At 52.1% G+C, this 26,594-nt stretch overlaps 1 protein-coding gene across 4 annotated transcripts in view; it reads right to left on the bottom strand.

Annotated features, from left to right (window-relative positions):
* Nos1 (nitric oxide synthase 1) overlaps nucleotides 1-26,594 on the bottom strand; it is a 129,339-nt gene that overhangs the window by 31,528 nt on the left and 71,217 nt on the right. For all 4 annotated transcript variants that reach the window (XM_048342877.1, XM_048342876.1, XM_048342878.1 and 1 more), the window contains exons 4-13: nucleotides 17,977-18,105; nucleotides 16,754-16,899; nucleotides 14,845-15,007; nucleotides 13,725-13,816; nucleotides 9,763-9,904; nucleotides 7,811-7,950; nucleotides 5,876-6,050; nucleotides 4,079-4,180; nucleotides 2,823-3,017; nucleotides 2,025-2,110 (exon numbers count right to left, since the gene is read on the bottom strand). In XM_048342877.1, the coding sequence (XP_048198834.1) occupies nucleotides 2,025-2,110; nucleotides 2,823-3,017; nucleotides 4,079-4,180; nucleotides 5,876-6,050; nucleotides 7,811-7,950; nucleotides 9,763-9,904; nucleotides 13,725-13,816; nucleotides 14,845-15,007; nucleotides 16,754-16,899; nucleotides 17,977-18,105 (1,370 nt within the window). The remainder of the gene's footprint in view (nucleotides 1-2,024; nucleotides 2,111-2,822; nucleotides 3,018-4,078; nucleotides 4,181-5,875; nucleotides 6,051-7,810; nucleotides 7,951-9,762; nucleotides 9,905-13,724; nucleotides 13,817-14,844; nucleotides 15,008-16,753; nucleotides 16,900-17,976; nucleotides 18,106-26,594) is intronic.

Raw genomic sequence — 26,594 nt, 5'->3', positions numbered from 1 at the left:
TATCTCCAATTCATCACCAAAAAGGGGCACTGTGTCTCAAATGGTACATCACTAGCCTTGAGAAGAAAAAAAAAAAAAAGAAAAAGCTCAGGGACAGCGCTCAGGCCCTGTGTTCAAACTCCAGGATTGGCACACACACACACACACACACACACACACACACACACACACACACACACACATTATGAAGTTGAATAGATGCTTTCACCCACGCTTTTCTGGGGATGGGGGGGGTGTTCAGTGTCAAGGGCAGCCACTCTGTAGTTAGAGGACCCTAGCCAGCACCCATTTTCTCTGTTTCTGGCAGGGAGCAGACAGCCCAGAAGAGTGAGGACTGCACTACCTGGGCTGCACTGAGCCAAACTCCTCCCTCCTTACTCAGAAGCTCCCTGCAGACAGAATTGCTAATTATCTCCCACCTGGGGCTTATTGGTGGTAAATTTATCTTTTTTTTTAGAATTAGGGAAAACCACCCACGTTGCAGGAAGACTGGAGGGGGAGGAAGAGAAAGGAGTAAAAGGTGCCTGGAGGCTTCCCTCGGAAGAGTGTGAGCATAAAACATCTATAATTAACTCCCATTGTTCCCAAATGTAATCGTGCAATTAACGGTTTGAGAATCCCCTCTCCCTTCTTTCCTGGAGACAATGGGAACCAAAGGTTGTCCTCACTGAGAATATTTGGCAATCTTCTCTCTGGGGAAAGATGCTCCTGATATTGTGTGTGTGTGTGTGTGTGTGTGCGCGCACACACGTGCGTGCACGTATGCATGTGCATGCTAATGTACACAAGCTTGAACTCAGAGGCTGGGAGCTGTCACTGAGCTTTCTGTTTCCCCCTCAAGGCTAGTGCTCTACCACTTGAGCCACAGCTCTATTTCTGGCTTTTTGCTGATGAATTGGATGTAAGAGTCTCATGGACTTTCCTGGCCTGGCTGGTTTGGAGGCACAATCCTCAGATCTCAGCCCCCTGAGGACCTGGGATTTCAGGCATGGGCCCTTGTCACCCAGCCTCATGAGTTTCTGTATGGGAGGTCAGCATAGGGTGGACAGATAGAGAGAGGAAGAGCCCAGTAGCCATGCTCATGGGACCCGCGCGAGCCCACCAGCAACTTGCCTCTGTTGTACACTTAGATGTCAGGCATAGACATTTCTGGACCCAAGCTAGCAGTGTCCTCTGTCAGAAAGAGCCCCTGTACCATGGACCCATGGACCCATGGTGTTCTGTCTTTGGGAGGGAAGCAGGGCCCCACAAAATCTCATTTGGCCCCACTCTGCTTGTCAGCTGGGAGGGTAAACCTCCCTTTGGGAGTCATGGTCAAACCTCCTGTCCACCCCCCGCAACCATCTTTGCAAGGTTCATCTCATTCTTCAGCTCAGGTGAATGAATGAGTGAATGAGTACATGAATGGATGAGGGAGATTGGGCGTGAGAGCTTTCCAGGGCTGTTCAAACTAGAGTCCACTCGCTCTGCTCCTCTACGCTCTGGGCTCACGACTTCCTGTTCATTAAAGAGGGTTTTTTTTTTGGCCAGTCCTGGGCCTTGAACTCAGGGCCTGAGCACTGTCCCTGGCTTCTTTTTGCTCAAGGCTAGCACTCTGCCACTTGAGCCGCAGCGCCACTTCTGGCCGTTTTCTATATATTTGGTGCTGAGGAATTGAACCCAGGGCCTCATGTATACGAGGCAAGCACTCTTGCCCACTAGGCCATATTCCCAGCCCCGAGTAAGGAGTTTTCACACCACGGTGATGGCCCTGCTGAAGGCATTATCATCATTGTCGTCATCATCATCATTGTTACTATTTTAACAAACACTGCTGTGTCCAGGACAAGCATTTGGAAAACTGGGCAAAGTAAACGAGGCTGAGAAAACCCACGCCAGCTTTCCTGGCCTAGGCTCCGTGGCAGAGAAGGCTCAGAACCTTCTGTGTGGGGATGAGGACCCCCATGTCACCAGGGGATTAGAGGACCCGGTGTCTGTCCAGCCTCCTGCCCCGGGGCTCTCTGTGCGGGCGCCTCCCCACTCACTCAGCCAGCTTCTTGAAGCCAATGGCACGCCGCTTTGTGGGAGTCCCGTTGGTGCCTTTCCAGACGTGCGTGTTCCACGGGTCGGGCTGGGGAGGAAAGAGAGGACTGGTCACCGGCGTGAGGGAAGGAGGCCCCTGCCGGGGATGCTCGGAAACCCCGGGGTTTCCGATCATGGGCAGGGGCTCAGCACAGGTGTCAGAGCGCAGAGGCTGCTGTAACTTCCCTGCGTTGTCCCCTAGCTGTGCCCCCCGGAACTCTCTCCTTCCTTATTTTCTTATGAGCCATGTGCCTGCTGGTTAGGTGCTCTGTCACTGAGCCACACTCCCAGCCTTTTGGGGCTTTAGTTATTTTTGGGAGTAGAGTCTCCCCCCTACCCCCATTTCTTTTGCCTGAGATGGCCCGGCCTGCAGCCTCCCGTGTAGGCTTCCCTATCTGTGATGACAGCCATGTGGCACCACGCCCAGCTTTTGTTGGTTGAGCTGGCATTTCACAAAACTTTTTGTGTAGGCTGGCTTTGAACTGCCATACTCCTGATCTCCACCTCGAGAGTGGCCGAGATTACAGGCGTGAGCTACCATATCTGTCTCCAGATTCTGTGGCCCACCCCTCATTTTGTCTCTCTGAGTCTTTCAGCGGGAGGGAGGCTCTGCACCGTGGGGCCCATGCACCCTGTGTGGCTCTCAGCACGTGCACATCCAAGTGCTGGCCTGACAACCCCGGCCCAGGAGTGAGATGCCCAGCAGATGGCGGAGGGAAATTTGGTATGGAGGGAGGCAGAATGTGGGGGGGAGGCAGCACCTGGTACTCGAAGGATGGCGTGAGCCGGTAGTTGAGCATCTCCTGGTGGAAGACAGGGGTGATGCTGCCAGACATGGGGGGCACGATCCACACCCAGTCGGCTGGGCAGCCACCCCGACAGCGATACTCGTTCTCCATGTGTTTGATGAAGGACTCCGTGGCAGAGTGGTGGTCCACGATGGTCACTTTGTCGCTCTGGACAGAGAGGGGTCAAGGGGTCAGCAGGCAAGAGCCTAAAGGAGGTAATATGAACTCTGCCTCTTTTCTCCGCATTTCTCGTTTCCATCTTTCTCCGGACTACCGGGAGAATGTCTCTGTGTGGGCTCCATCTTTAGCACTTTCTGGCCCATCTTCCTCCTCACCACTCCCACTTTTTTTTTTTTTTTTTGCTGGTACTCAGATCCTTGTACTCATTCATCTTTGCTTGCTCATGGCTGGCACTGTACTACTTGAGCCACACCTCCAGCCCAGATTATTTTTTTTGCTGGTTATGTTGGAGATGGGAGTATCATGGACTTTTCTTCCCAGGCTGGCCTGGAACTAAATACATCTTGATCTTTGCTTCCTAAGTAGCTGGGATTACAGGTGTGAGCCACCCTACCTGGCTTATGTTACCATCTGGCATGGTTAAAAGTGCTTTCAAAAGTGTCATGATTTAAGCGGGATGCTGGTACCTCACACCTGTCATCCTAGCTCCTTACGAGGCTGAGATCTGAGCATCAAGGTTTGAAGCCAGCTTGGGCAGGAAAGTCTGTGAGACTCTTATCTCTGATAAGCTACTCAAAGCTAGAAGTGGAGCTGTGGTTCAAGTGGAGATCACTAACCTTGAGTAACAAAGCTCAAGGACAGCGCCTAGTGCCTGAGTTTAAGCCCCGAGACTGGCACCAAAATGATAAACAACAACAAGCAGCATGGTTTAGATAGTAGCCATGCAGGCCATCCCAGCAGAATACCATGTAGCAGGGTGGGGTGCCCGGGGTTCTGTGTGGAAGACAAGTCTCTGTCCTCACAATTCAATTCTAGAGAGGTGGACAGCAAGTCACAGCCCCTTCCCCCCCCCCTGCATCCAGTGTCTTCCGCCTCCGACCCAGGGGACAGAGAGGCAGGAGACAGGCCAAGGGTCTGGAGGATGGAGGCCCCTGGGAAAGGCAGGTCTTGGCAGCTAGGCTTCTCGGCTTCCTGCCCAGGGCCTGGGAGGTTACCAGTCCTCTTCGAGGCCTGACCTTGACCTTGATCTTGCGGTGGCCCTGGGCTACCTGGAAGCTGTACAGCACGGCAATGTTGATCTCCACCAGTGCCTGGTCCTTCCACAGGGAGGACGTCTTCCTCATGTCCAAGCTCATCTTCTTGGCTACTTCCTGAAAGGGGAGGGAGACGGCCACTCAGCCTGTGCTTATTTGGATTTCACGCTGAACAGGGATAGGCCTGGGGTCAGTCACTCAAGGCTATGGCTCCGGCTTTTGGGGGTAAGATAAGAGACTCACTGACTTTCCTGCCTGGGCTGTTTCTGAACCAGGCTCCTCAGATCTCAGTCATCCTGAGCTAGGTTGTGAACTGTAACAACAGGTGCCTGGTTTCTCCGAAGGGTTTTAGGCAGAGGGATGGATCCAGGAGGGATCTGAAAAGCTATTTCTCCTACTCCACCCCCAGCAGCTATTGCTTAGCACCTAGCCCGTGGTCCTTGCATTCATGGAGACATCTGGGGGAAACTGAGGCCTAGAAAGGTGTCTGGACTCATGCAGAGCCCACAGAGCTGGCCGGCCTTGAGGGTCAGAGGCAGAGGGATGCTGCTTGTTCAAGATCCAGGATCTGCTTCCTTTAGTGGCTGATGCCTTGGTGAAATTCACTTGCGGGGGGGGGGGGGGGGGGGGCGGGGGAAACAATGTGACATTTCAGTTTGGGCTGAGGCTGAAGAGGTGCGGGTGTCAAGCGTGGGAGGCCCAGCGGCCAAGTCCTTAATTAAAGCCCATTTTTCCCTTCCTCTGTCAAGGCCAGTCACCCTGGCGGGGACCCAGGTCTCATTATGGGGGTTTCTCAGGTCTGAGGAAATTGGTTCCCAGCTCCAGCTGTCAACGTGCGTCCACACCAGTGGCTGGGATTGAGGGCTGGGGGTTGGGGGTGGGGGACAGAGGGCCTCATTTAAGCTACTGGGGGGGGAGGGGGACAAGTGTTTGCAAGTGACATGTATGCCAAGATCAAAAAGCAGACTTCCTAATTCCTTCTCGCCAGCGGAAGCTGTCTGCTCTGCCTGAGCAACACATTGGAAAGCAAATGCTTTGCTTCTGCTTTACATGAATACCCGGCGGACTTGCGTCGTGTGTGTATGACAGTGAGGGACATACAGCCATGCTCCTGGGACAACATCATTTTAATGAAAAGAATAAAAATTAGTAACAACAATGATCTGATGTAAAACAAAAGTTCTGAAGCCAGGTGCCAGTGGCTCACACCTATAATCCCAGCTACTCTGGAGATTGAGATTTGAGGATAAAGATTTGATGGTGGTTAGCCTAGGCAGGAAAAGCTGTGAGACTTTTACCTCCAATTAACCACCCAAAAGCCAGGATGGAGCTGTGGCTCAAAGTGGTAGAGCACTGGCCTTGATTAAAAAAAACAACAACAAAAAACCCCCCAAAAAACTAAGGTGCTGGGTGCCAGTAGCTCACGCATGTAATCCTAACAACTTTGGGGGCTGAGATCTGAGGATCACAGTTTGAAGCCAGCTTGGGATGGCAGAAAAGTCCTTGTGAGGCTCTTCTCTTCAATCAACTACTGAAAAATATCCGGAAGTGGCACTGTGGCTCAAGTGGTAGAGCACTAGCCTTGAGCACAAAGAAGCTCAGGGACAGTGCCCAGGCTCTGAGTCCAAGCACCAGTACTGGCATTTAAACACAACCCAAGTTCTTAAGCTTTGTGTGCTCTGTGCTTGCCATGGTGATCACCAAGGAAACCTGCTGGTGCCTCTGGAACTTTCCAGAAGCTTCACCAGGCTTGCCAGTTGGAGGTGGCCTCCGCCTCCCTCCTCCCACTTCTGGGGCCTGAGGGGCCCTGACCTCCAGGATGTTATAACGAGAGTTGTCGCAGTAGTCCCGGACGCCGATCTCCGTGCCCATGTACCAGCCGCTGAAGGGGCAGGCGCTGAACTCCAGGCCCCCAATCTCCAGCAGCATGTTGGACACGGCCGGGAGGCCATACCACTTGAGGCCCAGGTCCTTGAACCAGTCAAACCTGTGGAGAGCAAGATGGCCCGACAGGTTACGCTGGGGCCTCCTAAGCAGATCCAGGCCCCGACAACCTCAGTCTGGGATGTTCACATGCCAGGAGCCCAGGGAGACCGGCTGGGTGTAAACCCGATTCCTGGCGTCCAGCTTTAGCTCTGTGTCCTGCCAGTGGGGCCAGAGAATATGCACAGTCACACAGGTTTCCCAGAGGGACACTGGGCCCAGAGAATATGGCCTGGGGCTGCCATGAGTCTGCTGAACCTACAACAAAAGCCAGTTCAGGAGAAGATGTGAAAGATTCTGCTCTCCTACAACTCAGTTCATGTCTACTCTATTCCAGGGCCTTTGCACAGGTAATGCTTTCTTCTGGTCTTCCTTCTTTCCTTCCTTCCTTCCTTCCTTCCTTCCTTCCTTCCTTCCTTCCTTCCTTCCTTCCTTCCTTCCTTCCTTCCTTCCTTTTTCCCTTCCCTCCCTCCCTCCTTCCCTCCCTTCCTCCCTTCCTTGTCTTCTTGCCTCCCTGCCTGTCTGCCTTCCATGTTTCTATCTCTTATCTATATTTCTCACCTCACACATTGCTCACTCAGGAAACTTGTCCCTGGTACCCAGCTAGGTCCAAGTAAGGTTCCTGTTTCTGGTGCCCTGTTTCCTTTGCAACACATTATTGGGATTCATTGTTGGTGTGAGGAATTGTGGGTCTAAGATCTTGTCCTCTCTGAGATGGTAAAACTACAGAGGCTAAGACCAAGTCACCCCCAAAGCTGACAATGCTGCTGCAAAGGGAGTGATAACTTGTTTTGAATGAGCCAAGAGAGAAACACACAAAGGTCAAGTTCTATCCAGAAGAGTGGTGGGCCTCAACTTATCAGGCAACCTCAGAAATGAATGTAAAATTTAGGGGTCCCCAACAGACTCAGTATGTCAATGCCAGTCCCTTATTTGTGTCTGTGAGATTATAAATTGGTCCATGTGTTTTGAAAAATAAAAGTTAATGCAATAAGCACATACATGCATATAAATATATATATATATGATATGTCAAAATTTGTGACAGGATCCCATCCTGCCTGTGTGTGATACTTTCTCATCTCATCCTGACCTCTGTCCTAAATGGGATCTTGTTTTTATTTAAAAATTTATGAAATAGTTCAAGTATATAAAAAACCCTGATATTTAAAATATACTGCAATCACATATTATTATTATTATTATTATTATTATTATTATTATTTATCTTGGTGCTGTTCCTTAGCTTTTTCGCTCAAGGTTAGCATTCCACACCTCTTCTGGCTTTTTGGTGGTTCACTGGAGAGATAAAGATCTCACAGACTTTCCTGCCCAGGCTGGTTTCAAACCAGGATCCTTAGATTTCAGCCTCCTGAGTAGCTGGGATTACAGGTGTGAGCCACAGGCACCGGCACACATTGTATATCTTATTGTTGAGTTTTCTGTTTGTTGATATATTGTTTTATGTCTTAGCAACCTCCCTCAATTTTGTGTTTGAGGTGAGCGCCTCATTCTGGGACAAACATGACCCCATGCTGGACGGGGCCCCCACAGCACCCTCCCCACACGAGTCCTTTTGACATGGGGTCCGTGGAGTGTTCTGTGGCCGCCTCGGCTGAGTGCCCACTGGGCTCTTTTGCTCCAACCCCAGGGCTGGGCAAAGGGTGGGTGCTGCCCCAGAGAGCCTGGCCAGGGTTGGCAGCCCCAGCCCTGCAGACCCCCTCCCCTGCCCTGCAGGCCCCCTCCCTCCGCCAGCCCTCTTACTTGGGGTGCCGGATGGGTACCTCCAGCACCAGCTCTGGGGGGATCTGGAAGAGCTCTGGGTCGTTGCCATCGGCCTGGAGCAGCAGTGGCAGAACGTCGAAGCGGCCCCTCGGCGGCTTCCAGCCCTGCTGGATGCAGATCTGTAGAGAGACCCAGGTCTTACGTCATCATGTCACTGGCCACTGCCCAAGGTGAGCGCGGGAGGGGTGGAGTGGGGGGAGGGATGAGCAAAGACCCGATGGATGCCAGTCCCTAGAGGACCTGGCCACACTCCCTTCCCTCACTTCACCGCTGACCCGTGACTTCTTTTATTGTGTGGTTCTAGGGATGGAACTCAGGGCCTGGTGCTCAACCCCTCAGCAACGCCCTCAGCCCTTTTGCTTTCAGTTTGTAGCATTTCACACACCCCCACACTGGCCTTGGACTTTGATCCTTATATCTCCACTCCTGAGTAGACAGGATTACAGGTGGGAGCGACTACACTGGACCCAATGTAGTTGTTTTCACTAATGAATATCAAATTCAAAAGTATACTTTGAATGTTACCTTATTAATAATGGATCAAAATTTAAAAGGTATAAAACATATTGCTATCAACATGTTCCTTTACATTTTATGTTAAAACTAAACAGGTAAATACTCATCTAATAAATATACCAAATATATATCACAGATCATAATGAAATATATTCAATTTCAACATTAATTTGTTGATAACTTTTTTTTCATCACCAGTACTGGGGCCTGAACTTAGGACCAGGGTGCTTTCTTTCAGCTTTTTCACTCAAAGCTGGTGCTCTACCACTTGAGCCACAGCTCCACTTCTGGCTTTTGTTTTGCTGGATAATTGGAGCTAAGTCTCATGGACTTTGCTGCCCAGGCTCCCCCGAACCCCCACTAGAGAAAGACTCTAACTTGGTATCTGATGTTTTCGCTTGTTGGCTGGTGCTCTACCATCTGAGCCACGCGTCCAACCCCTGGCTTCAAGTCTTGATCCTCACATTTCAGCCTCCTGAGTAGCTGGGATTACAGGGTGAGCCACTACACCTGGCTCCATAGTCATTTCAAGATGTGACTGGTAGGAGCCTCACCCACCAGCTCTTTTCCCACTCGATGGGGGAGAGGTGGGGAGCATTTTTGTCAAAGGAAGGTCCATCTTGGTTTGCACTGACCACTGATAGCCACCACCCATGGCTGAGTGCTGCCTTGTGGGACAGCACAGGGTTTGAGGGGGGCTCTGGAAGGAGGAGGAATTATGTGGCTGCCTCTTGGTGTTGGGAGACATTGAATCGGGCACTCAGGTGAGTGGTTGTGGCGTGGTCTGGCCTGTATGTTCTTCTAACAGCTGAGCAAGGTCAGCCAAGTACTCAGGTTAGTGCTCAGCCAAGTGGAACAGGAAGTCTGGCTCGGGAGACTGCACAGGTGCGGCACGGTCGCCCTGGTTACCACCCCTCCCTGGGCAATCAGATTGCAATAAGAAAAGCCACATGCAAATGAAGTGGCAGCAGGGAATGGGGGAGAGGGGTGGGCAGGGGCTCCACAGGGGATGCGGGGTGAAACCCAGGGCTCAAGGGAAGCACCCAGATGGGGGTGGGTGGGACATCAATGAAAGGTGTCCTCCTGCATGGGGTCTGTGCCTGGGGTGCGAGTTGGGCACATGGGCCAGTTCTGCAAAGGTGATGCCTGGCCTGTTCCCAGCTGCTACCTCTTCTCCCTGGCAGGGGCCGCTCTAGCCTTTCATTTATGCATTTGGTGGCCTTTGCTAGCTCGGTGGGCACCTCAGTCTACCCAGTTTTGAAATGGGATGGTAGTTCCAGCCAGAGGACTGGGGGAGCTGGGGGGCCTAAACATGACCAAATGTCCCAGGATTGGAGACCTCCAGCAGCTGTTCCCCAGAACACTGACCAGGGTGGGGGCCTGGGCCAGAAGCCCGGGTGGGCCCCTGCTCGCACCTCTGTGAACTGCACGTTGGCCGGGTCCCCCAGTGTGGAGCCATCAGGCTGCTTGTAGCCTGCGTAGCGGATGAGCTGGGAGTTCCATACTCGGAAGTCATGCTTGCCATCCGTCCTCTGGGGGAATATTGTGATGGCTGACCTGTCGGGGGACAGAGGGGAAGACGTGGGCATCAGGGCAGGGCTGGCACTCAGCTGGCAGGTGCTGTCCAGGCCTGAAGCACTGGGTGGATCAGATAGGTGCCAAGGTTGGCACCCAGGGCACCTGGAGTCTCACAGCTGTTAGAAGGGCAGGGCCTGGCCCTGCCTCCTCTGAGGTAGAGGGCGGGACTCTGTGCCAGCTTGGGCAATTTTTTTTTTTTTTTTTTGGCCAGTCCTAGGCCGTGAACTCAGGGCCTGAGCACTATCCCTGGCTTCTTTTTTGCTCAAGGCTAGCACTCTACCACTTGAGCCACAGCACCACTTCTGGCCATTTTCTGTATATGTGGTGCTGAGGAATCGAACCCAGGGCCTCATGTATACAAGGCAAGCACTCTTGCCACTAGGCCATATTGCCAGCCCCTTGGGCAATTTTTTGGTGGTGGTTTTTTATTTATTTTTATTTTTTTTATTTTTTGGCCAGTCCTGGGCCTTGGACTCAGGGCCTGAGCACTGTCCCTGGCTTCTTCCCGCTCAAGGCTAGCACTCTGCCACTTGAGCCACAGCGCCGCTTCTGGCCGTTTTCTGTATATGTGGTGCTGGGGAATTGAACCTAGGGCCTCCTGTATCCGAGGCAGGCACTCTTGCCACTAGGCTATATCCCCAGCCCCGGTGGTTTTTTATTTTATTCCTTAATGTTTTGTTTGATTTTAGGTCTTGCACTTGCTAGGCTCTACCCAGCTCCCCTACTTGAGCCACACTCCCAGCCCTCTTTTGCTTTAATTATTTTTCAGGTAGGGTCTGGTACTTTTGCCTGGGATGGTCCTTGATTACCATTCTACTTCTGCCTCATGAATAGCTGGAGTTCCAGGCCTGAAACACTAGGCCCTTCCAAGGGAGTCCTTTGCACAATAAGCCATCTCCTCCAGGGAAACCTCAGACCCCGAATCTCTTAAATCAGAATAAACCTCAGGATGTCCCATGCTCCCTTCTCTTTGCCAGCCCAAGCTCTTCAGCACAGCTTAGCCCTTCCATGTCCCTAGAGCACCCCTGTGAAGGAACTCTGTCTTTTGCAAAACTCATTTCAGTGATTGACACAGTTTTTTGGGGGGCAGAGGAGCCTTGTTGGATAGCATGTGCTTGTCCTTTCCCACCACATTGAACTTTTCAGATTTGCCACGAAAAAGAAATCAACTTGCATTTAAACGTACGAGGAGAAAACTGCAGCTGCCACAGCTCTGCCTTTCTTTATGGGCAGGGTTTGTGAAGCCTGAGGGCCTGTTCTTTAGAAATGATTTACACCTGCTCTTGCAGGCCAGGCTCACAGTTCAGAGCCAGCCCAGGAAGGGAAATCTACAGGACTGTGGTGTCCAATTTAACCAGCATAAAGCTGAAAGTAGAGCTGTGGTTCAAGTGATAGAGTGCCAGCCTTGGGTGAGAAAGCCAAGCAAGAGCCCAGGACCTTGAATTCAAGCCCTGGTCCTGGCACACATACTCATGTTTAGAAAAGGCAGAATTACACACCACAGCAGAGTGACATTTCCTTTCTGGGCAGGAACTGAGAGCAATAGGGGACAGAATACTTCCCTGCTATTCCTCCTCTTTGTCCCCTGAGTGCAATCTCCCTGAAGGGCAGGTGGAATGCTCTATGAACTTTCTGTCTTCTGCCTTCTCCTTAGCCTGCCATCCTCAAATATAAACCACTTCTATATAAGAGTATGTGACATGAGGTTTAAAACTTAGATAAAAGTCAGCTGATTTCCTCCCCCCTCCCTCCCTCCTTCCCTCCCCCCTACTTCCCTTCTTTGGAACAGTTTGAATTCAAAGCTTCATACTGGTATTCCACCCTTTTCTTTTGTGTCTTAGTTTGCTCTTCAGATAGGGCTTCTTGGTTTTTGCCCAGGGCCAGCCTCAAAATGAGATCCTCCTACCTGTGCCTCCTTCTCACATCTATAGGACCACAAATGTGAACCATTATGTCAAGCTCATTGGCTGAGAAGGGGTCTTGGCTAACTGCTTTCTGGGTTAGCCTGAAACCGCAGTCTTTCTGACCTCTGCCTCTTGTGCAGCTAGGATTTCAGGAATGAGCTACTGTACCTGAACGAGTATTTTCTTTAATAGGTCTGATGAAGATGCCACATACGATAATTGAGCTAAAGAATGGTCTAGGTCAGGTGATCATCTTCCCTTCTGTTACCTGCTCTCAGAACAGTCTGGAAACCATTGGCATCACCCATGAGCTTGGGGCTTCACCTTAGCAGGGTAGTACTCCATGTGGAGAGGATATGCTAGAAAGTTCTTTGCTGATCAGGATAAAGAGACTCAAATACCAACTTCCCACCCAGGCCCATTCCCTACTGGTGGTTCACTGGGGTTAGTAAGCATGGTCCAGGAAAATGGAAGTCCAATGCAAATGAGCCACGTCAAGATGACCTCGGATAACCTGGCATGAGGGATTGTGGGAATATCCCTGAAGCTCCCAGCGAGGAGCTGGTACTCAAGCTGGGAACAGATACTGGCAAGCAGGACGGGCACATGTGGCCAGCTGTCTGTGGGGCTCCAGCGGTTCCTTCCTAGCCCAGCCCAGCCTGGTGGAGAGGCTCAACTCACACCTCAGCGTCTCTGTTCTTTCTAGGCATGCAAGAGGAGTCAAGGCCAGGCTTGGCTTGATGGCACCTGAAGGCACAGTGCCTGGGTGGCAGGAGGAGAAATTGTAAAGTGGGAGACTGGGAGGCAGCTCCAGGCAACAGAGCTGGACTTGTGAAGCAGGTCATCACTGGCAGTGGGATTTTCCTCTTCCTCAGAATAAAAAACAGCTTCTGTGGGCTCTCTCTCTCTCTCTCTCTCTCTCTCTCTCTCTCTCTCTCTCTCTCTCTCTCTCTCTCTCGACTTCCCCTCGCATGGGGGGGGGGAAGGGGCTTGTCCGCCCCTTCCTGGATGGTCCTTTATCCCTCACGCGGGAACGATGGCCACAGGTAGCCTCGGTGGCCCACAACCGCCAAGAACGACACGGATGCGTGGGCCCTGGAGAAAACCTCTAGGGCTTCTGTTTATTCAAATGAGGAGCCCCCCAGATATACCCCAAAGGCGGGCACAAGAGAGGGGCCCCTGATTGGTCCCAAGTGGCTGTCCCTCAAATGATGTCAGGAGACTTCCTTTGTTGGCAGAGGTCCAGCCCCCTATGGATGGGCCCCTGGGGTACCCCTCCGCCATAGCACACGTGCTAGCCCCAGGGACAGGGGCTTCTCTTCCTGTTAAAGACAGGAAGGGGAGAGACAGGCCGAGGTCAGCTGTGGCCCCTTAAAGGTGCAGCTGACCCCAACAGGCTTCCTTTCACCTGCCCCATGGGTGGTAAAGTGTAGTAAACGTGTGTGTGTGTGTGTGTGTGTGTGTGTGTGTGTGTGAGAGAGAGAGAGAGAGAGAGAGAGAGTGTTCTGGTATGGAGCTTAAACTCAGGGCCTGGGCACAGTCCCTTTGCTTTTTTGCTCAAGGCTAGCACTGTGACAACTTGAGCCACAGCTCCACTTCTGCCTTTTTCAGTGATTCAAGAGAAGAGTCTCACAGACTTTCCTGCTCCGGCTGGCTTTGAACTGTGATCGTCAGATCGTGAGTCACTAGTGCTAGCCTGTTGCTACAGTTTGACAGACCACCTGGGCGTCTGCTTCTCTCAGAAGAGAAGAGGCAGTGGGTGTGCAATGCCAGGACCTCCTCTCCTGGGGTGGCCCAATGGGGGAACACCTCCCTGGCAGCTCTAAGGGCCAAGGCTCTGTGCTGCATGGCTGCTACCCCGCCCTCAGCTTCCCCCTCTCTATAGGTGAGCTCACCTGAGGTTGCCTTTGTTGGTGGCATACTTAATGTGGTTGCAGATGTAGTTGAACATCCCGTGAGCTGTGGTGCAGTCTCGGGCATCAAACACCTGGAAGAGGTGAATGAAGAGAATGATGGCTGCCTTCCCTCCCTCTCCCCCTGCCTTGCCTCCCCTCCATGGCCCAGGTGCAGAGCCCAGTGCCCCCACACAGTTCCAGCCTCACTGGAACAGTGAGTGCCTCGATGCTGAGGCCCAGGCGGGATGTGTGGCTTTCTGCCTTGTCTATGCTAATCACCAGAGCTAATCAAGGCAGGAAGAATCCCCTGAAAGTAGGCACGGAGAGAAAAAAAAATTATGAAACAGGAAGGAGAATAAAGGAGTTCTAATGAGCTGGTTATATTTTCTATTAGGTTGTTAGGGATTTGAAACAAAACCACCAGGTGCCAGTGGCTCATGCCTATAATCCTAGCTACTCAGAAGGCTGAGATCTGAGGACTGCTGTTCAAAGCCAGCCTGTGCAGGAAAGTCCATGAGACTCAGGAAAAGCCAGTGGCAATGTGGTTCAAGGGGTAGAGCGCTAGCTTGCAGCACAAAGAAACATGGGATAGCACCCAAGCCCTGAATTCAAGCCCCAGGACTAGCAAGCAGGCAAACAAACATCTGATTCTGATTACAAATCTGCCCATAAAAACAAATATTCCCTAGCATAAAATAATATGAGGGGACACCAAAATTAATGCTTCAGGGGAGGAGGCAAAGTGATAAATCAGCAAAGAGAGCGAATGTGAAGACCAGAGGGAGTGGGGGGGTTCTATAGCAGAGGATGACAAGTGCTCCCGAGATACACATATTTCATTGAACAAAAACACAGTATGGACTGAGTAAGACATGGCTGTGGCCAGGCTTTCGCCATGACCTCAGAACCTGGGGACCCCCACACCCCAACCCGAGCCCCACACCATTGGGAGGTCCCTGCAGGAGCCCCAGAGCACAATCGCCTAGAGCAGGGCACCCACATGCTAGGTCAGTGTGGCCACAGGGCAAAGGATCTACACGTCCAAGTTCCATGTGCTCCCCATCGTATCCCCTCCCTATCGTGTCCTCAGGTGTCCACCCCCTACTCCCCATCCCCTCACCTGCAGCTTGGACCACTGGATCCTGCCGACACAGCGGGCTGCGTTCCTCCAGGCATGCTTGGCCCCGTAGATGAGCTCCGTGTCCTTGAGCTGGTAGGTGCTGGTGCTCTTGATCTCTTTGCTCACCTCCTCCAGCCTGTCCATGTGAGCTTTGGAGCCAAATCTGAGTGGGAGGGGAACAGGTGGACGTGATAACCTTGCTGCTCTGCTTTGGAAGTTTCCACCCCCCTCCCCCCCAAAAAAAGAAAAAGGCCCACAAGCTAACTAAGGCTTGTCATTCTGTGGTACTATTGGGAAGGGGTGGTCCTTTAAGAGATGGGGCCTAGTGAAAGGCAGTTAGGTCGTTGGGGGGTGTGGCCCCAAAGGCCTCCCCCCAACTTCCTGGCTGCCATGATGTGAGCATCTTTCCATGGGTAGATGGAAACCTCATTCCCTGAGCCACAATCAAGCTTTTCCTCCTGTGAAGTTGATCCCCTGCCTACCATGTTCATTCTGCCTCAGCCATGGAGACTAGTAGGATATTTACTCCACTGTAAAGTCAAGGTTGGTGCAGGGGAGGAGATCTCATAGGAGGACAGAGGCTCCCAAAGTTCCACATTGACTTCTGCATGCAGGCAAGGATTGGAGGGAAAGGCAGACAGTGTGCACTCAAATGCCTGTAACCTGGTGCTGTGTGTCTGATAGAGTGCTTGGGTGGTGACTGAGGCCAACAGGGTGTGTGAGCCACATCTTGTCCACTGGGTGGGAAGGAGGCTCACACCTGCCTGGAGATCTGATTTTTTCCTTGCTCTGGTCCTGGGGCTTGAACTCTGTGCCTGAGCACTGTCCCTGAGATTTTTGTGCTCAAGGTTCATGTGCTATCACTTTAGCCATAGCACCATTCTGGCTGTGTGTGTGTGTGTGTGTGTGTGTGTGTGTGTGTGTGTGTGTGTGTGTGTGATTGGAGATAAGAGTCTCATGGACTTTCCTGCTCAAGCTGGCTTCAAACTTTTTTTTTTTTTGGCCAGTCCCGGGCCTTGGACTCAGGGCCTGAGCACTGTCCCTGGTTTCCTTTTGCTCAAGGCTAGCACTCTACCACTTGAGCCACAGCGCCACTTCTGGCCGTTTTCCATATATGTGGTACTGGGGAATTTAACCCAGGGCTTCATGTATACGAGGCAGGCTCTCTTGCCACTAGGCCATATTCCCAGCCCTGGTGTAAGTTTTGAAGGCTGGTTATACAGTTGAATTTAGAAAGTTAAACCATTTCTATGGAACGTTTCAGGCTTCTAAGAAAGTACCAGGGGCCATGTCCCGAGCCTAGGGAGTAATAGTCTAGTTCCTTGGGGATGATGGCCCCTCTCTACCCTACTGTCCCCAGAAATAGCTGCTGTATTGTTTTCTTTGTTGTTGTTGTTTTTGTTGGAGGTATTGGAGATTTATCCCAAGACTTTGTATTTTAACATTTGAGATACCCTCTCTTCTAGTTCTTTTATTGGCATTTTTGTTTTTGAAACAGGGCCTCTCCAATCCTTCCCCAAGCTGGCCTTGAACTTGCCATCCTCCTGCCTTAGCCTCCGAAGTGCTGGGATTCCAGGCATGTGGCAACATGCCCAGCGGAAATCGTCATGTGTTGGTGAGCACATCTTCTCACGCATGCCTTCTTAGGGAAATAGTTTGAATATTTCTCTAGGCGTGGAAGTGTTTGAAATATCAGGGATGTGAGGCTACCCTTTGCAGGCTAAATAAGAGCCCTTTAGGGGTAGGGGGGCCGAGTCTTGCCAGGCCTTGGGCTGCAATGGTTCCATCCCCATGTACGACAGAGACCTTATGCCCAGGCCAGGGCTCAGTGGTCTGCAAACATGGCATTGAGATCTTTTGTCCCTCATTAGTGAACCTCAGGCTCCCCAGAGAGTCAGAAAACACCGACCTTTTAATTGATGAATAATACTGATCAATGAACTCTTTGGCGAGGGGGAAGAGCTGGTCCTTGGGGCGGACATCTTCTGGCTTTCGGGTGTGCTGCGAGGGCAGCATGATGGAACCCATGCAGATGTGTTCTGTGCACCCCGTTTCCTGGAAGCCAAGAAAGAGATGGGCTGTTGCTTGGCTTCGCCTAAGCCCAGCACGTGGGCTGATCTGCAGACTAGAGCCTGAGCTGACCCAGTCTCTTAATTCCAAAGGAGAATGGCGCTAACAGCCAGCTCCAGATGGCCTGTGGATGCAACCACAAGCCAAGGGAAAGGAGCAATCAGCCAGAGGGTAAGGCTCTTAGGGAGTTCGCACAAGTCAGTGAGAGACCTTGTGACTCAGAATGGGAATCATGGGTAACCACACTGCAGACTATCCAGGCTGATGGGAAGGGAACACACGGAGAGGGTTCTGGCATTCATTTGAACACATTTACGATCGATGTGTCCACAAAATGGCCCTAATCCTCCCCCTGCCTGTAGTCTGACTCAGGGTGAGTTTCCAGCATCTCACCTCGGCAGGTGCAACCCTCTCTCCTGAGGTCTGGGCTGGTTTTGGCCCCTAGAATGTGGTAGGTTCAGGTCTGAGCTTAGGCCTCAACAGGTCCTGCCAGTTTGTATGAGAAGCTACCCCTCAGCGTGGAGTGACCCCAGCCAGGACCATTCTAGAGCGAAGCCTGCACTGAGCCATGCCCTCTGATGGCTGTGGGCACATAGATATCACCATGAGATCAACTGCTTCTGGTCCACACAAAGACAGAACCCTCTGGGTACATGCACTACCTTTTTGAAAAAGTAAGAAACAGTAGGTGTTTCCAGCTGCATTTGGGGCCAGTTGTTACTCAGCAGTAGCTAACGGATGCAATACTCCTCCAAGATGTCCCCGCCCAGAAAGCTGAAAATCACACTGAAAATTTCAGGAATCAAGAGGACATCCGTGGGGCTCTGAGAAACAGAGACAATGCTCGGAGCTGGCAGGTGCCTGGAGACCCGGTTTGGATACACAAGACAAAAATCCAGGGATTAAGTAAATGAGTGCCTGTCTGTTTATCCAACAGGGATGAACCTCTCTTGATCAGGCCTGGGGCCTCTGGGATGGTCTCTGTGTGGACGGGGTGTGGGCCCCGTGGGGTGGAGATGCCAACATGGAGCCTGGCTGAGCCCTGCCCTGCTTGCTACTCACCAGTGTGCTTTTGAGGTGGAGGGTATCTGTGAGGACCACGTCCGTCTCCCAGTTCTTCACCTTCAGGAAGCGGGGGCCCTTGGAGGGGCTGCCGTTCTTGGTGGGGGACTGCTTGCCGGAGGCAGGGGGCTGGAGGGGAGGAGAGAGCGGCGCATCAGGCAGGGCCTGGTGGGATGCGGAGGTGGTTTCCACGGCCATGGGGCGGCGTGGCTGTTTCTGGTGTCTGGATCCCAAAAGAGGAGCCAGGGATGGGTTCCTGAGAGCCGGAGTAAAGGAATTTCTCAGAGGTCCAGGGCAGCGTCTGGCCTGGTGAAATGCGGACTCAGCAGATTTGTTGAGTCAATGGAGCTGATTGTAACTAAGCAGAAGAGAGATGCAAGTGCAAAGTCCCCGCCACAGGTGGGCCTGGTCCTGCTTCTTATCCTCCATTTGGCTCTTTGCTGGTCCCACCCATGTTAGCTTTCCAAGTAGCTCTTGAGTCCCGCGCCCTTCTCCATCCATCTCTATCAGCAAGCATCCTGGCCAAACCACCACCATTCCTCAGTTGGAAGGTTAGCTGTTACTCAACACCAAGTAACTAGTAGACCTTAGCATTAAGTAGTATGTAGTTCCTGTCGCCGTACTATGCTACAAGTATTGTTACCATGGGCGATGCCCTCCATATGACCCCTTAAAAGCTTGTGGGTTGGAAGTCTTGCCACGTGCTGGCATGTTATGACACCGCACCATGTTCTTCATATCCCGGCCTTTGGGAGCATGTGTCACAGAAACCTCTCTTCTTTCTAATTACACCTTGCCTGGGCTACTCAGTGATAGCAACAGAAATGGACCTGGAGGGCATTCTGAGACCATGCTGGGCAGCCAGAGGCAGAAGAGGTTTCTCGCTGTTCCCCACCTGTCGTTTCTACCCCTCTGGACTCTAGGGCACACCACTTGTGCCTCTGAACAAAGCTGTAGAGGAACAGCACCCCTCCCTTTGCTGAAGACCTGGATAGATACCTTACTTTTTTTTTTTTTTTGTCAGTCCTGGGGCTTGAACTAAGGGCCTGGGTGCTGTCCCTGAGCTTTTTTTGCTCAAGGCTAGTGCTCTACCACTTAAGCCACAGCTCCTAGTTTTCTGGTGGTTTGTTGGAGATAAGAGTCTCATGGACTTTCCTGCCTGAGCTGGCTTCTTCTTCTTCTTCCTCTTCTTCTTCTTCTTCTTCTTCTTCTTCTTCTTCTTCTTCTTCTTCTTCTTCTTCTTCTTCTTCTTCTTCTTCTGTCAGTTGTGGGGCTTGAACTCTGGGCCTGGGCACTGTCCCTGAGCTCTGCAGCCAAAGGCTAGCGCTCTACCACTTGAGCCACAGTGCCACTTCTGGTTTTCTGGTGTTCAGTTGGAGATAAGAGTCTCACAGCCTTTTCTACCCCAGCTGGCTTTGAACTGTGATCCTCAGATCTCAGCCTCCTGAGTCACTAGGATAACAGGCATGAGCCACCAGTGCCTGACAACATATTCCTTCTTTAGTGCTGTCTCTCCTCTTCTTCTTCCAGCAGACCTGTAGCTAATGGCCTCGCCTCTGCGCTGATCGCTGATAGCCCTGACAGACAGCATCTTGGAGGAGCAAATGTTGCCTTGCCCCTCTCCCTCCCTGAGACTGGGTTTCACTCAGCCAGTCTAGCAGCTCTTGGGGCCACCCACACCAATGGCCCAGGAGCCATAAAGCAGCCAGAATGCAGAGGGGGAGGACAGACGTGGTGTCTCTAGGATGTGGGAGGGCAGACGGGTGGGGAGGCGGTGTGGGGCACGGCTCTCCCTGCCTGGATGGGCAGAGGAGGAGGGACAGGACAGGCCCGGCAGAAGAGGCCATCTGCTCAGGTTCCAGATGTGCACAGGGCGGTGGCTGAGGGCTTAGTAATTGGCGGCTGGGCGAGCCAGCACCACCCTCCTCTCTGCGCCCCGGCGCAGGGCGCACTTGGAACTGGTCTGTTGTACTTGAAGCTTTGATGTTTTAATTAGCCAGCAGTGGCTCTGGATGACTCAGGAGGGGGCAAGTGAGGGGACTAATATAGCAGACAGGGCCCTGTGTGCAGGAGGAAAAGACTTCGCCAAGTGGGGGGGGGGCAAGCTTTCCCCTCAAATACAGATAAGCAGCAGGGGCAGGGGGGATATTGGGGAAGGGGTACCAGGCCGTGGCTGAGCGTGTCCTTTCTGGGATCTGTGCCTGCGGGAGGGCGGGGAGACATTGGCTCCCCAAGGTGGGGCCTGTAGGGAGGCAGGGGGTGCTCCCTGAGACTGCTTCTAAATTTGCAGGAGCAGCTGTGGTCTGTGGGCTTCAGTTTTCAGACTCTTTTGAACAGATGAAGGAGCTCCTCACCGAAGACTATAAGAGGCCCCAGGGCCTCTTTCAGAACCTCAAGGAGACCTTCCCATCCCTCCTTCCTCCCTCTCCTCCTCCTCTTCCCTCTCCCCCCACCTCTCATGTGAGAACCCAGTAAGAAGGAGGGCCGTCACTGGAACTGGACTGTGCTGACCTCAGATGTCTATGAGCACTGCCTTTCCCAGTTGCTTAGGCTGCCCTGTCGGGGGCACCCGTGATCTTGCCCTGAGTGGATGCACACAGTCCAAAGGAAGAAGGAAACCGCAGTCTCACTCCCCAAGGTGCAGCCCAGGATCTGGTGTTGACATGGAGGAGGGCAGAGAAGCTGGCGCTGCCGAGCTGTGTGGGGCCCTGTCCAAGCCAGGCGTGTGGAACACAGATTACTCCTGTACATGCTCCACAACAAGCCCACCCTGAACGGAAAATACCCACAGTTGAGGGGCTAGGGCCAATGGCTCCTGCCTGACATCCTAACTCTGTGGGAGGTGGAGATCAAGAGGGTCACAGTCCACGGACAGCCTGGCAAAGCTTGTGAGACTCTTTCTCAATCCACAAGCATCGTCCTGTCACCCCAGCTATTCAGAAGGCATAGGTAGAAGAATCATAGTACAAGTTGGTCCTGGGCAAAAAGTGACAGCCTATCTTAAAAAACAAAACAAAACATGACACCAAGCACAAAAGGTCTGGGTGTGTGTGGCTCAAGTGATAAGAGTGCCTGCCTAGCAAGCAGCAGGTCTTGAGTTCAAATCCCAGGATGGCCAAACAAAAAATAAAATTAAACAAGCAAAGCAAAGCCCTAAGTTGAAAATGCATGAGTGCGTCTACCATCTAACCCACAAGCACCCTAGCTGAGCAACCCGGCATGGAAGGGTTGGTTGTTTCCTTGGTGATCCTGGCCCTGACAGGAAGAGGTAAACACGCTACTGTGTGTCACAGCGTGAGAAGAAAAAAAGTCCAAACGCAAACTCCCAAGTGTGATTTCTACCAAATCATACGGCCTCGGCATCATTGGAAAGTCAGAGTCCTGTCCTGAGCCACCTGCACGTGATCACAGAACTGTGGGAGACAGAGAGGAGGAAAGGGCACGATGGCGGAGAACAAAGCTGTGGAGCCCCAATACTGGAAGAGAGAGAATGGGGCTCAGGCGCAAGGAGAATAGCTTAGAGTCTTGGGGTGTGAGGGAGAAGGGAAAAGAGAAGTCAGTGTGGAATCAGGGTGGGGCTTCTAGTGTAAACATCTCTGGAAGGTTCTGGAAGGTTCTAGAAGGCCATAAGTCTCTTGGCTGTTGTTGGGAAGTGGAGGACAACAGACCCTCAGCACCAGAGCCCGCAAGGCATAGAAATAGGAGCTGGGCACCTGCTTTCTCCACAGTGGTTGTCATTGTTGTCACCATCACGGTCATCATCTCCCAGCAAAGCCAGGGAGAGCCATGGCTAGGGAGGAGGGCACGTGTGAGATACCACCTGTTTGGGTGTTGCTATGGGCTGAACCATGTCCTCCTCTAATTCATACGCCAACATCCTCAAACCCAGGATGCTCCAGAGGTTGCCCACCTGATGTGGCTCTCTACAGAGGGACTTAAGTTAGAACAAGGGCACAGGATGCTCCTGCATCCAATAGAGCCAGTGTCCTTGTAAACGAGAGAGAGAGAATAAAAAGAGGGGGGACTTAGGAGAAGACAGGTCACGTGACCGTGAAGTTGGCTGTCTCCTCACACAGATAGAGGCCTCAGGCCTGAGGGACGCACCCTGCCAACACTTTGACTTTGACGCTGTACCTCTGGGACGAGCCACCAAGTATGCAAGGAAGGCATGGTGTGAAGCTTTGTTAGGCAGCTCTGGCAAACGAACCCAGTGCTGGGGCCTGGGCGGACAGACCTGTGGTGCCCTGCCCTGCCTGCCTGGTTCTGAAATGAGGGCAATGCACCAGGGCCGAGCCGGGCAGCGGGCCATCCACACCAGGGGCCAGACGCCACACACCAAGCCCTTCCTGCCGCCCTGGGCAAAGCTACTCCGCCCTGTGGGTACCACCTACCTGTGCCAACGAGCATAACCCGGTTATGAGCGGTGACAGCTCAGCATCCAGGAGCACAGCCCTGCAAAGAAGCAGGAACCCACTCACCCGTGCAATGAACAAATCGCTGCTTAGAGAAGCAGCGAGAGTCAGATGGGCTGCATTCAAGTCATGGTGGCCCGAGAGGTTGGTTGTTCTGCTCACTTTGCTTTTCCTGCCTTACCTCCCCAATTGGACAATGTGTTTTGCAGTCTGTGGGGGCTAGGGAAAAGGGCTGGTGGGGTTCAGATCTACTCTAGGTTGGGACACAATGTCCCTAGATCACAGGGCATGAAGGAGTCATAGTGTACCAGACAACTTTAAACACAGGTCTCTTGACCAAGCAGAATGGATAGATGTGCTAGAAAGTGATCGAAACCACAAATCCTGTAATTATTATCTTGTGGCTTCCTCCCCCCACGGTCTTGCTTTGTTTCTGGGTGTATCAGCTCATGAGTGTTAGCTTGCTTCAGGGCGAATGTTAAAACCATGCAAGCTTTTCGCCTTTAAACGCCTGAGACGGCAGGAGAGAAAAGAGGTCACCTCTCTCTTGACTTCCAAGTCTTGCGGTGGAGAGAGTTGGGGTAACATATTGATTTTGCAAAAAGAAAAAAAATGAGGCAACATCACTTTGGCTGGATGAAGGCTTCAGGGGGAAAAGATTTGAATCCTGGGCGAGGTTGTAAGTGAGCACATCGAGAAGTTTCTCTCTCTGAGGTCTTAAACATTGTCCCAAGGGAGGGACTGCCTGGCTGGACAGGCTCACTCTGAAAACAAATGGCAAAATATGTGGAAATTCCATCACTACCCACAATCCACACATGGCACGCCCTTCCATTCAGGCCCCACTTCCTGACACCACCCTGGCCCCATATATCAGGGCAGCAGGACAAAGTACGTGTGTGTGTGCGTGTGTGTGCGTGTGTGTGTGTGCGTGCACGCGCATGTGCATGCACACAGTTGAGCACACAGTTGAACTCAGGGCCTGGCCTCTGTTGTTTAATTTTTTTTCCACTCAAGAATGGAGCTCTAACCACTTGAGACACATCTCCACTTCCAGCTTTTTGCTGGTTAGTTGCAGATACGAGTCTCATGGACTTTGCTGCCCTGGCTGGCTTTGAACCTGGATTGTCAGATCTCAGACTCCTCTGAGTAGCCAGGATTACAGGCATGAGCCACTGGTGCCCTACTGTGGTTGAATTCTTGATTAAGTGACCTTAGGGGTCCCTGAGCAGGTGGTGGCTCTGTGGAGGGGAGCCCAGTTCTGCTGTTGCCTTTCCCTCACTCCCATCCCCAGAGCACTGAAAGGCTCTGTCTCACAGAAATCTCTGGAAAGCATCTTTATGGGGGGGGGGGTCTGTTGCTAGAGGGCACCCTGGCTCAGCTGGATAAAGGGGACATTGAAGATACTTTGGGAGAAAACTAGACTTGGGGTTTGGGAGTGCATGGACTGCTCCCCCCAACTACTTTGTGTGTCCATGTCTGCAGCTTGTCCCAGGAGTGGAAGTTTCAAGAAGTGGAGGCAAGCATTTGGTGAAAGGCTGAGAGTTTGGCTGTAATAATTGCGGGAGAATCGCGTTTACTTTCCTTTTGAGCAATGTTTAGTAAACACCTATTGGGTGCCAGGCCTCGGCTAGGCCAGCCCTGTCCGTGGCTCACTGGCTCTCGTGGCCTCCAGTGTTCGGGTGAGGAGACAGAAGGTCTGAGGGGCGACGCTGCAGCCGCAGAGCTTCGACCTTCCGTGGGAGGCCTTCGGGCTGTGCCCTGTTCCACCCGGGAGCCTGGCCCAAGCAGGCGTGAGTCATTGAGTCACAGCCTTGTCCCAACTCACTGGAGGCCAGGACCCATCAGGAGAGCTGTGGGGTTCCAGGGTCTGAGTTCAAATCCTACCTACAGCGCTTACTGAGCCAAGTCACTCAACCCTCTGTGCCTCTGCTTCCTTCTTTGTAACATGGGGACAGTCAGTATGCAGGGAGGGTTAGTTCTAGGACCCCATGAAATGAAAATCTGAGTGTGCTCAGGTCCTCACATAAACTGGAACAGCCTCTGCACGGGACCTGGGCACACTCTCCTGTCTAAGCCACGTGCAGATGCTGTCTAGTCCTTAAAGAAATGCAAATGCTATGCAAATAGGTGTTCACCCCTTGTCTAGGGAACAATGGCAATTATACATGCACTATCTTTGCTTTTGGTGGTGCTGCTGGGGTTTGAACTGAAGGCTTCAGGCTCTCGAGACAAGTGTTCTGTCACCTTTAGCCACACCTCCAGACCTTTTTGCTTTAGTTATCATCATCATCATCATCATCATCATCATCATCATCACTATTATTATAGTACTATTATTGCAGGCAGTCAACTTACTACTGAGTCATGACCCCAGTCTGATTGACTGTTTTTTTTGTGCTGGTAGTGAGTCTTGAACTCAGGGTCTGGAGGTTATCCCTTAGCTTTTCCCCCTCAAAGTTGTAACTCTGCCACTTGAGCCACACCTCTGCCTTCTGCTTTTTTTTGCTGGTTAGTTGGAAATAAGTGTCTCTCTGTCTTTTCTGCTTGGGCTGGCTTTGATACATGATGCTCTGATCTTAGCCTCCTGAGTAGCTAGGATTACAGGTGGGAGCCACCAGCACTCCTCTTCGTTGGTTATTTATTTATTTATTTATTTTTGCCAGTCCTAGGCTTTGGACTCAGGGCCTGAACACTGTCCCTGGCTTCTCTTTGCTCAAGGCTAGCACTCTGCCACTTGAGCCCCAGCGCCACTTCTGGCCATTTTCTATATATGTGGTACTGGGGAATTGAACCCAGGGCTTCATGTATACGAGTCAAGCACTCTTGCCACTAGGCCATATTCCCAGCCATTCATTGGTTATTTTTAAGATAGGGTTTTCACTCACTTTTTGCCCAGGCTAGCCTCAAAAATGCAATTCTGTCTCCTGAGTAGTTGGGATTACAGGCGTGTACCACCACCCAGCTAGGTGCAATGCTTTGAATGCTGTCCATGTGCTTCCTTGAATCTGTGGATACAGAGGGCCGACTGCCCTGTAACTGGTTGGGCTAAGGTTAGGAGCGCTGTGGATCTGAAGTGCTGAGTGCAGTCCCTGACATTGCCTGATAAAGATCAGCTACGGTGGGTGGTTAGGGTTGAAGCTCTCCCACACCTCCCCATGTCTGTTAGCACCTATTGGGAAGGGGAAGCTCGGCTTTGTGTGAATTGCAGATCTGATCCAGGTTGGGCCACTTGTGGGTGCTGCCTCACGGCTCTGGGTGGCTGCCTCCGTGCTGTGGGCCAGTGATGCCAGGCTCTGAAGGCTGCCTATCTGTGCGGCGGTGCTGTCACTCCTGGTATTTTTATCCTGACATTATGAACATGCATGAGTCAGGGCTGACTGAGGTCTCCCAGCGCAGGTGTGGGATGCAGGGGTCCCAGCCACCTTCCATTCACTTCAAGTTAGGGGGGTAGGGGTGTACAAGCTGGTCCTCTGCTCGCTTGGTGATGCCACCAGAGACTGCACCAGGGCTTAAACTCACCTGGAAAGACAGCGGCGTCTGAACAGTCTGACATTTTGAAAGCAGCCAGGAAGCCCTGGGTCCCTGGAGCAATGAAATACCAGCTCCCATTGAGGCAAGGGTGGGGAGGGGTGTTTCACAGGAAGAAAAGCATTGTGGGAGGAAGGATGTCCTCATCCAAGGAGAGAGGCCAGGGTGGTGGAGAGTTGGGCGGGACAGGAGGGTCCCCAGTGGGTCCTGCCCTGCCCGGAGCCACTAAGGGCTGGATGAGTGCTCAATTATTGACAGCCATCCCCAAGCAGGGCAGGGCTCTGCCTATCTCTTCTCCCTTGAGAAAGCAAACGATGCTTCTCAGAAGGGAGTTTGTAAAGGGCTACATTCAAATCCTGATACAGAATTTGATGTTATTATGATTGTTACAGAAAGGGCTGTTACCATCTTGCCTTAGGCAGTATTAGCAAGAAAGACAATTTCAGACATCAACTAGCAATCCTTAGAAAATAACTCAGGGTGTCAGCCACCATCTTTCCTTATGTTAGAGTGCCATTCTCCATGTTGTGTGGGGGCAAACTCCTACTTTATTTTCAAAACCCCATGTCCAAAGTCATTTCTTAAGGTAAACCTTCCCTGACACTTTCTCACAGCACATTATGTCCCTGTCCCGTTAAGACTTATTGCTGTGTGTGTGTGTGTGTGTGTGTGTGT

Source organism: Perognathus longimembris, chromosome 3 (assembly GCF_023159225.1).
Source record: "Perognathus longimembris pacificus isolate PPM17 chromosome 3, ASM2315922v1, whole genome shotgun sequence".
NCBI lineage: Eukaryota > Metazoa > Chordata > Mammalia > Rodentia > Heteromyidae > Perognathus > Perognathus longimembris.
Note: the sequence above shows the minus strand (reverse complement) of the source record. Positions and strands in the feature narration are given on the sequence as shown.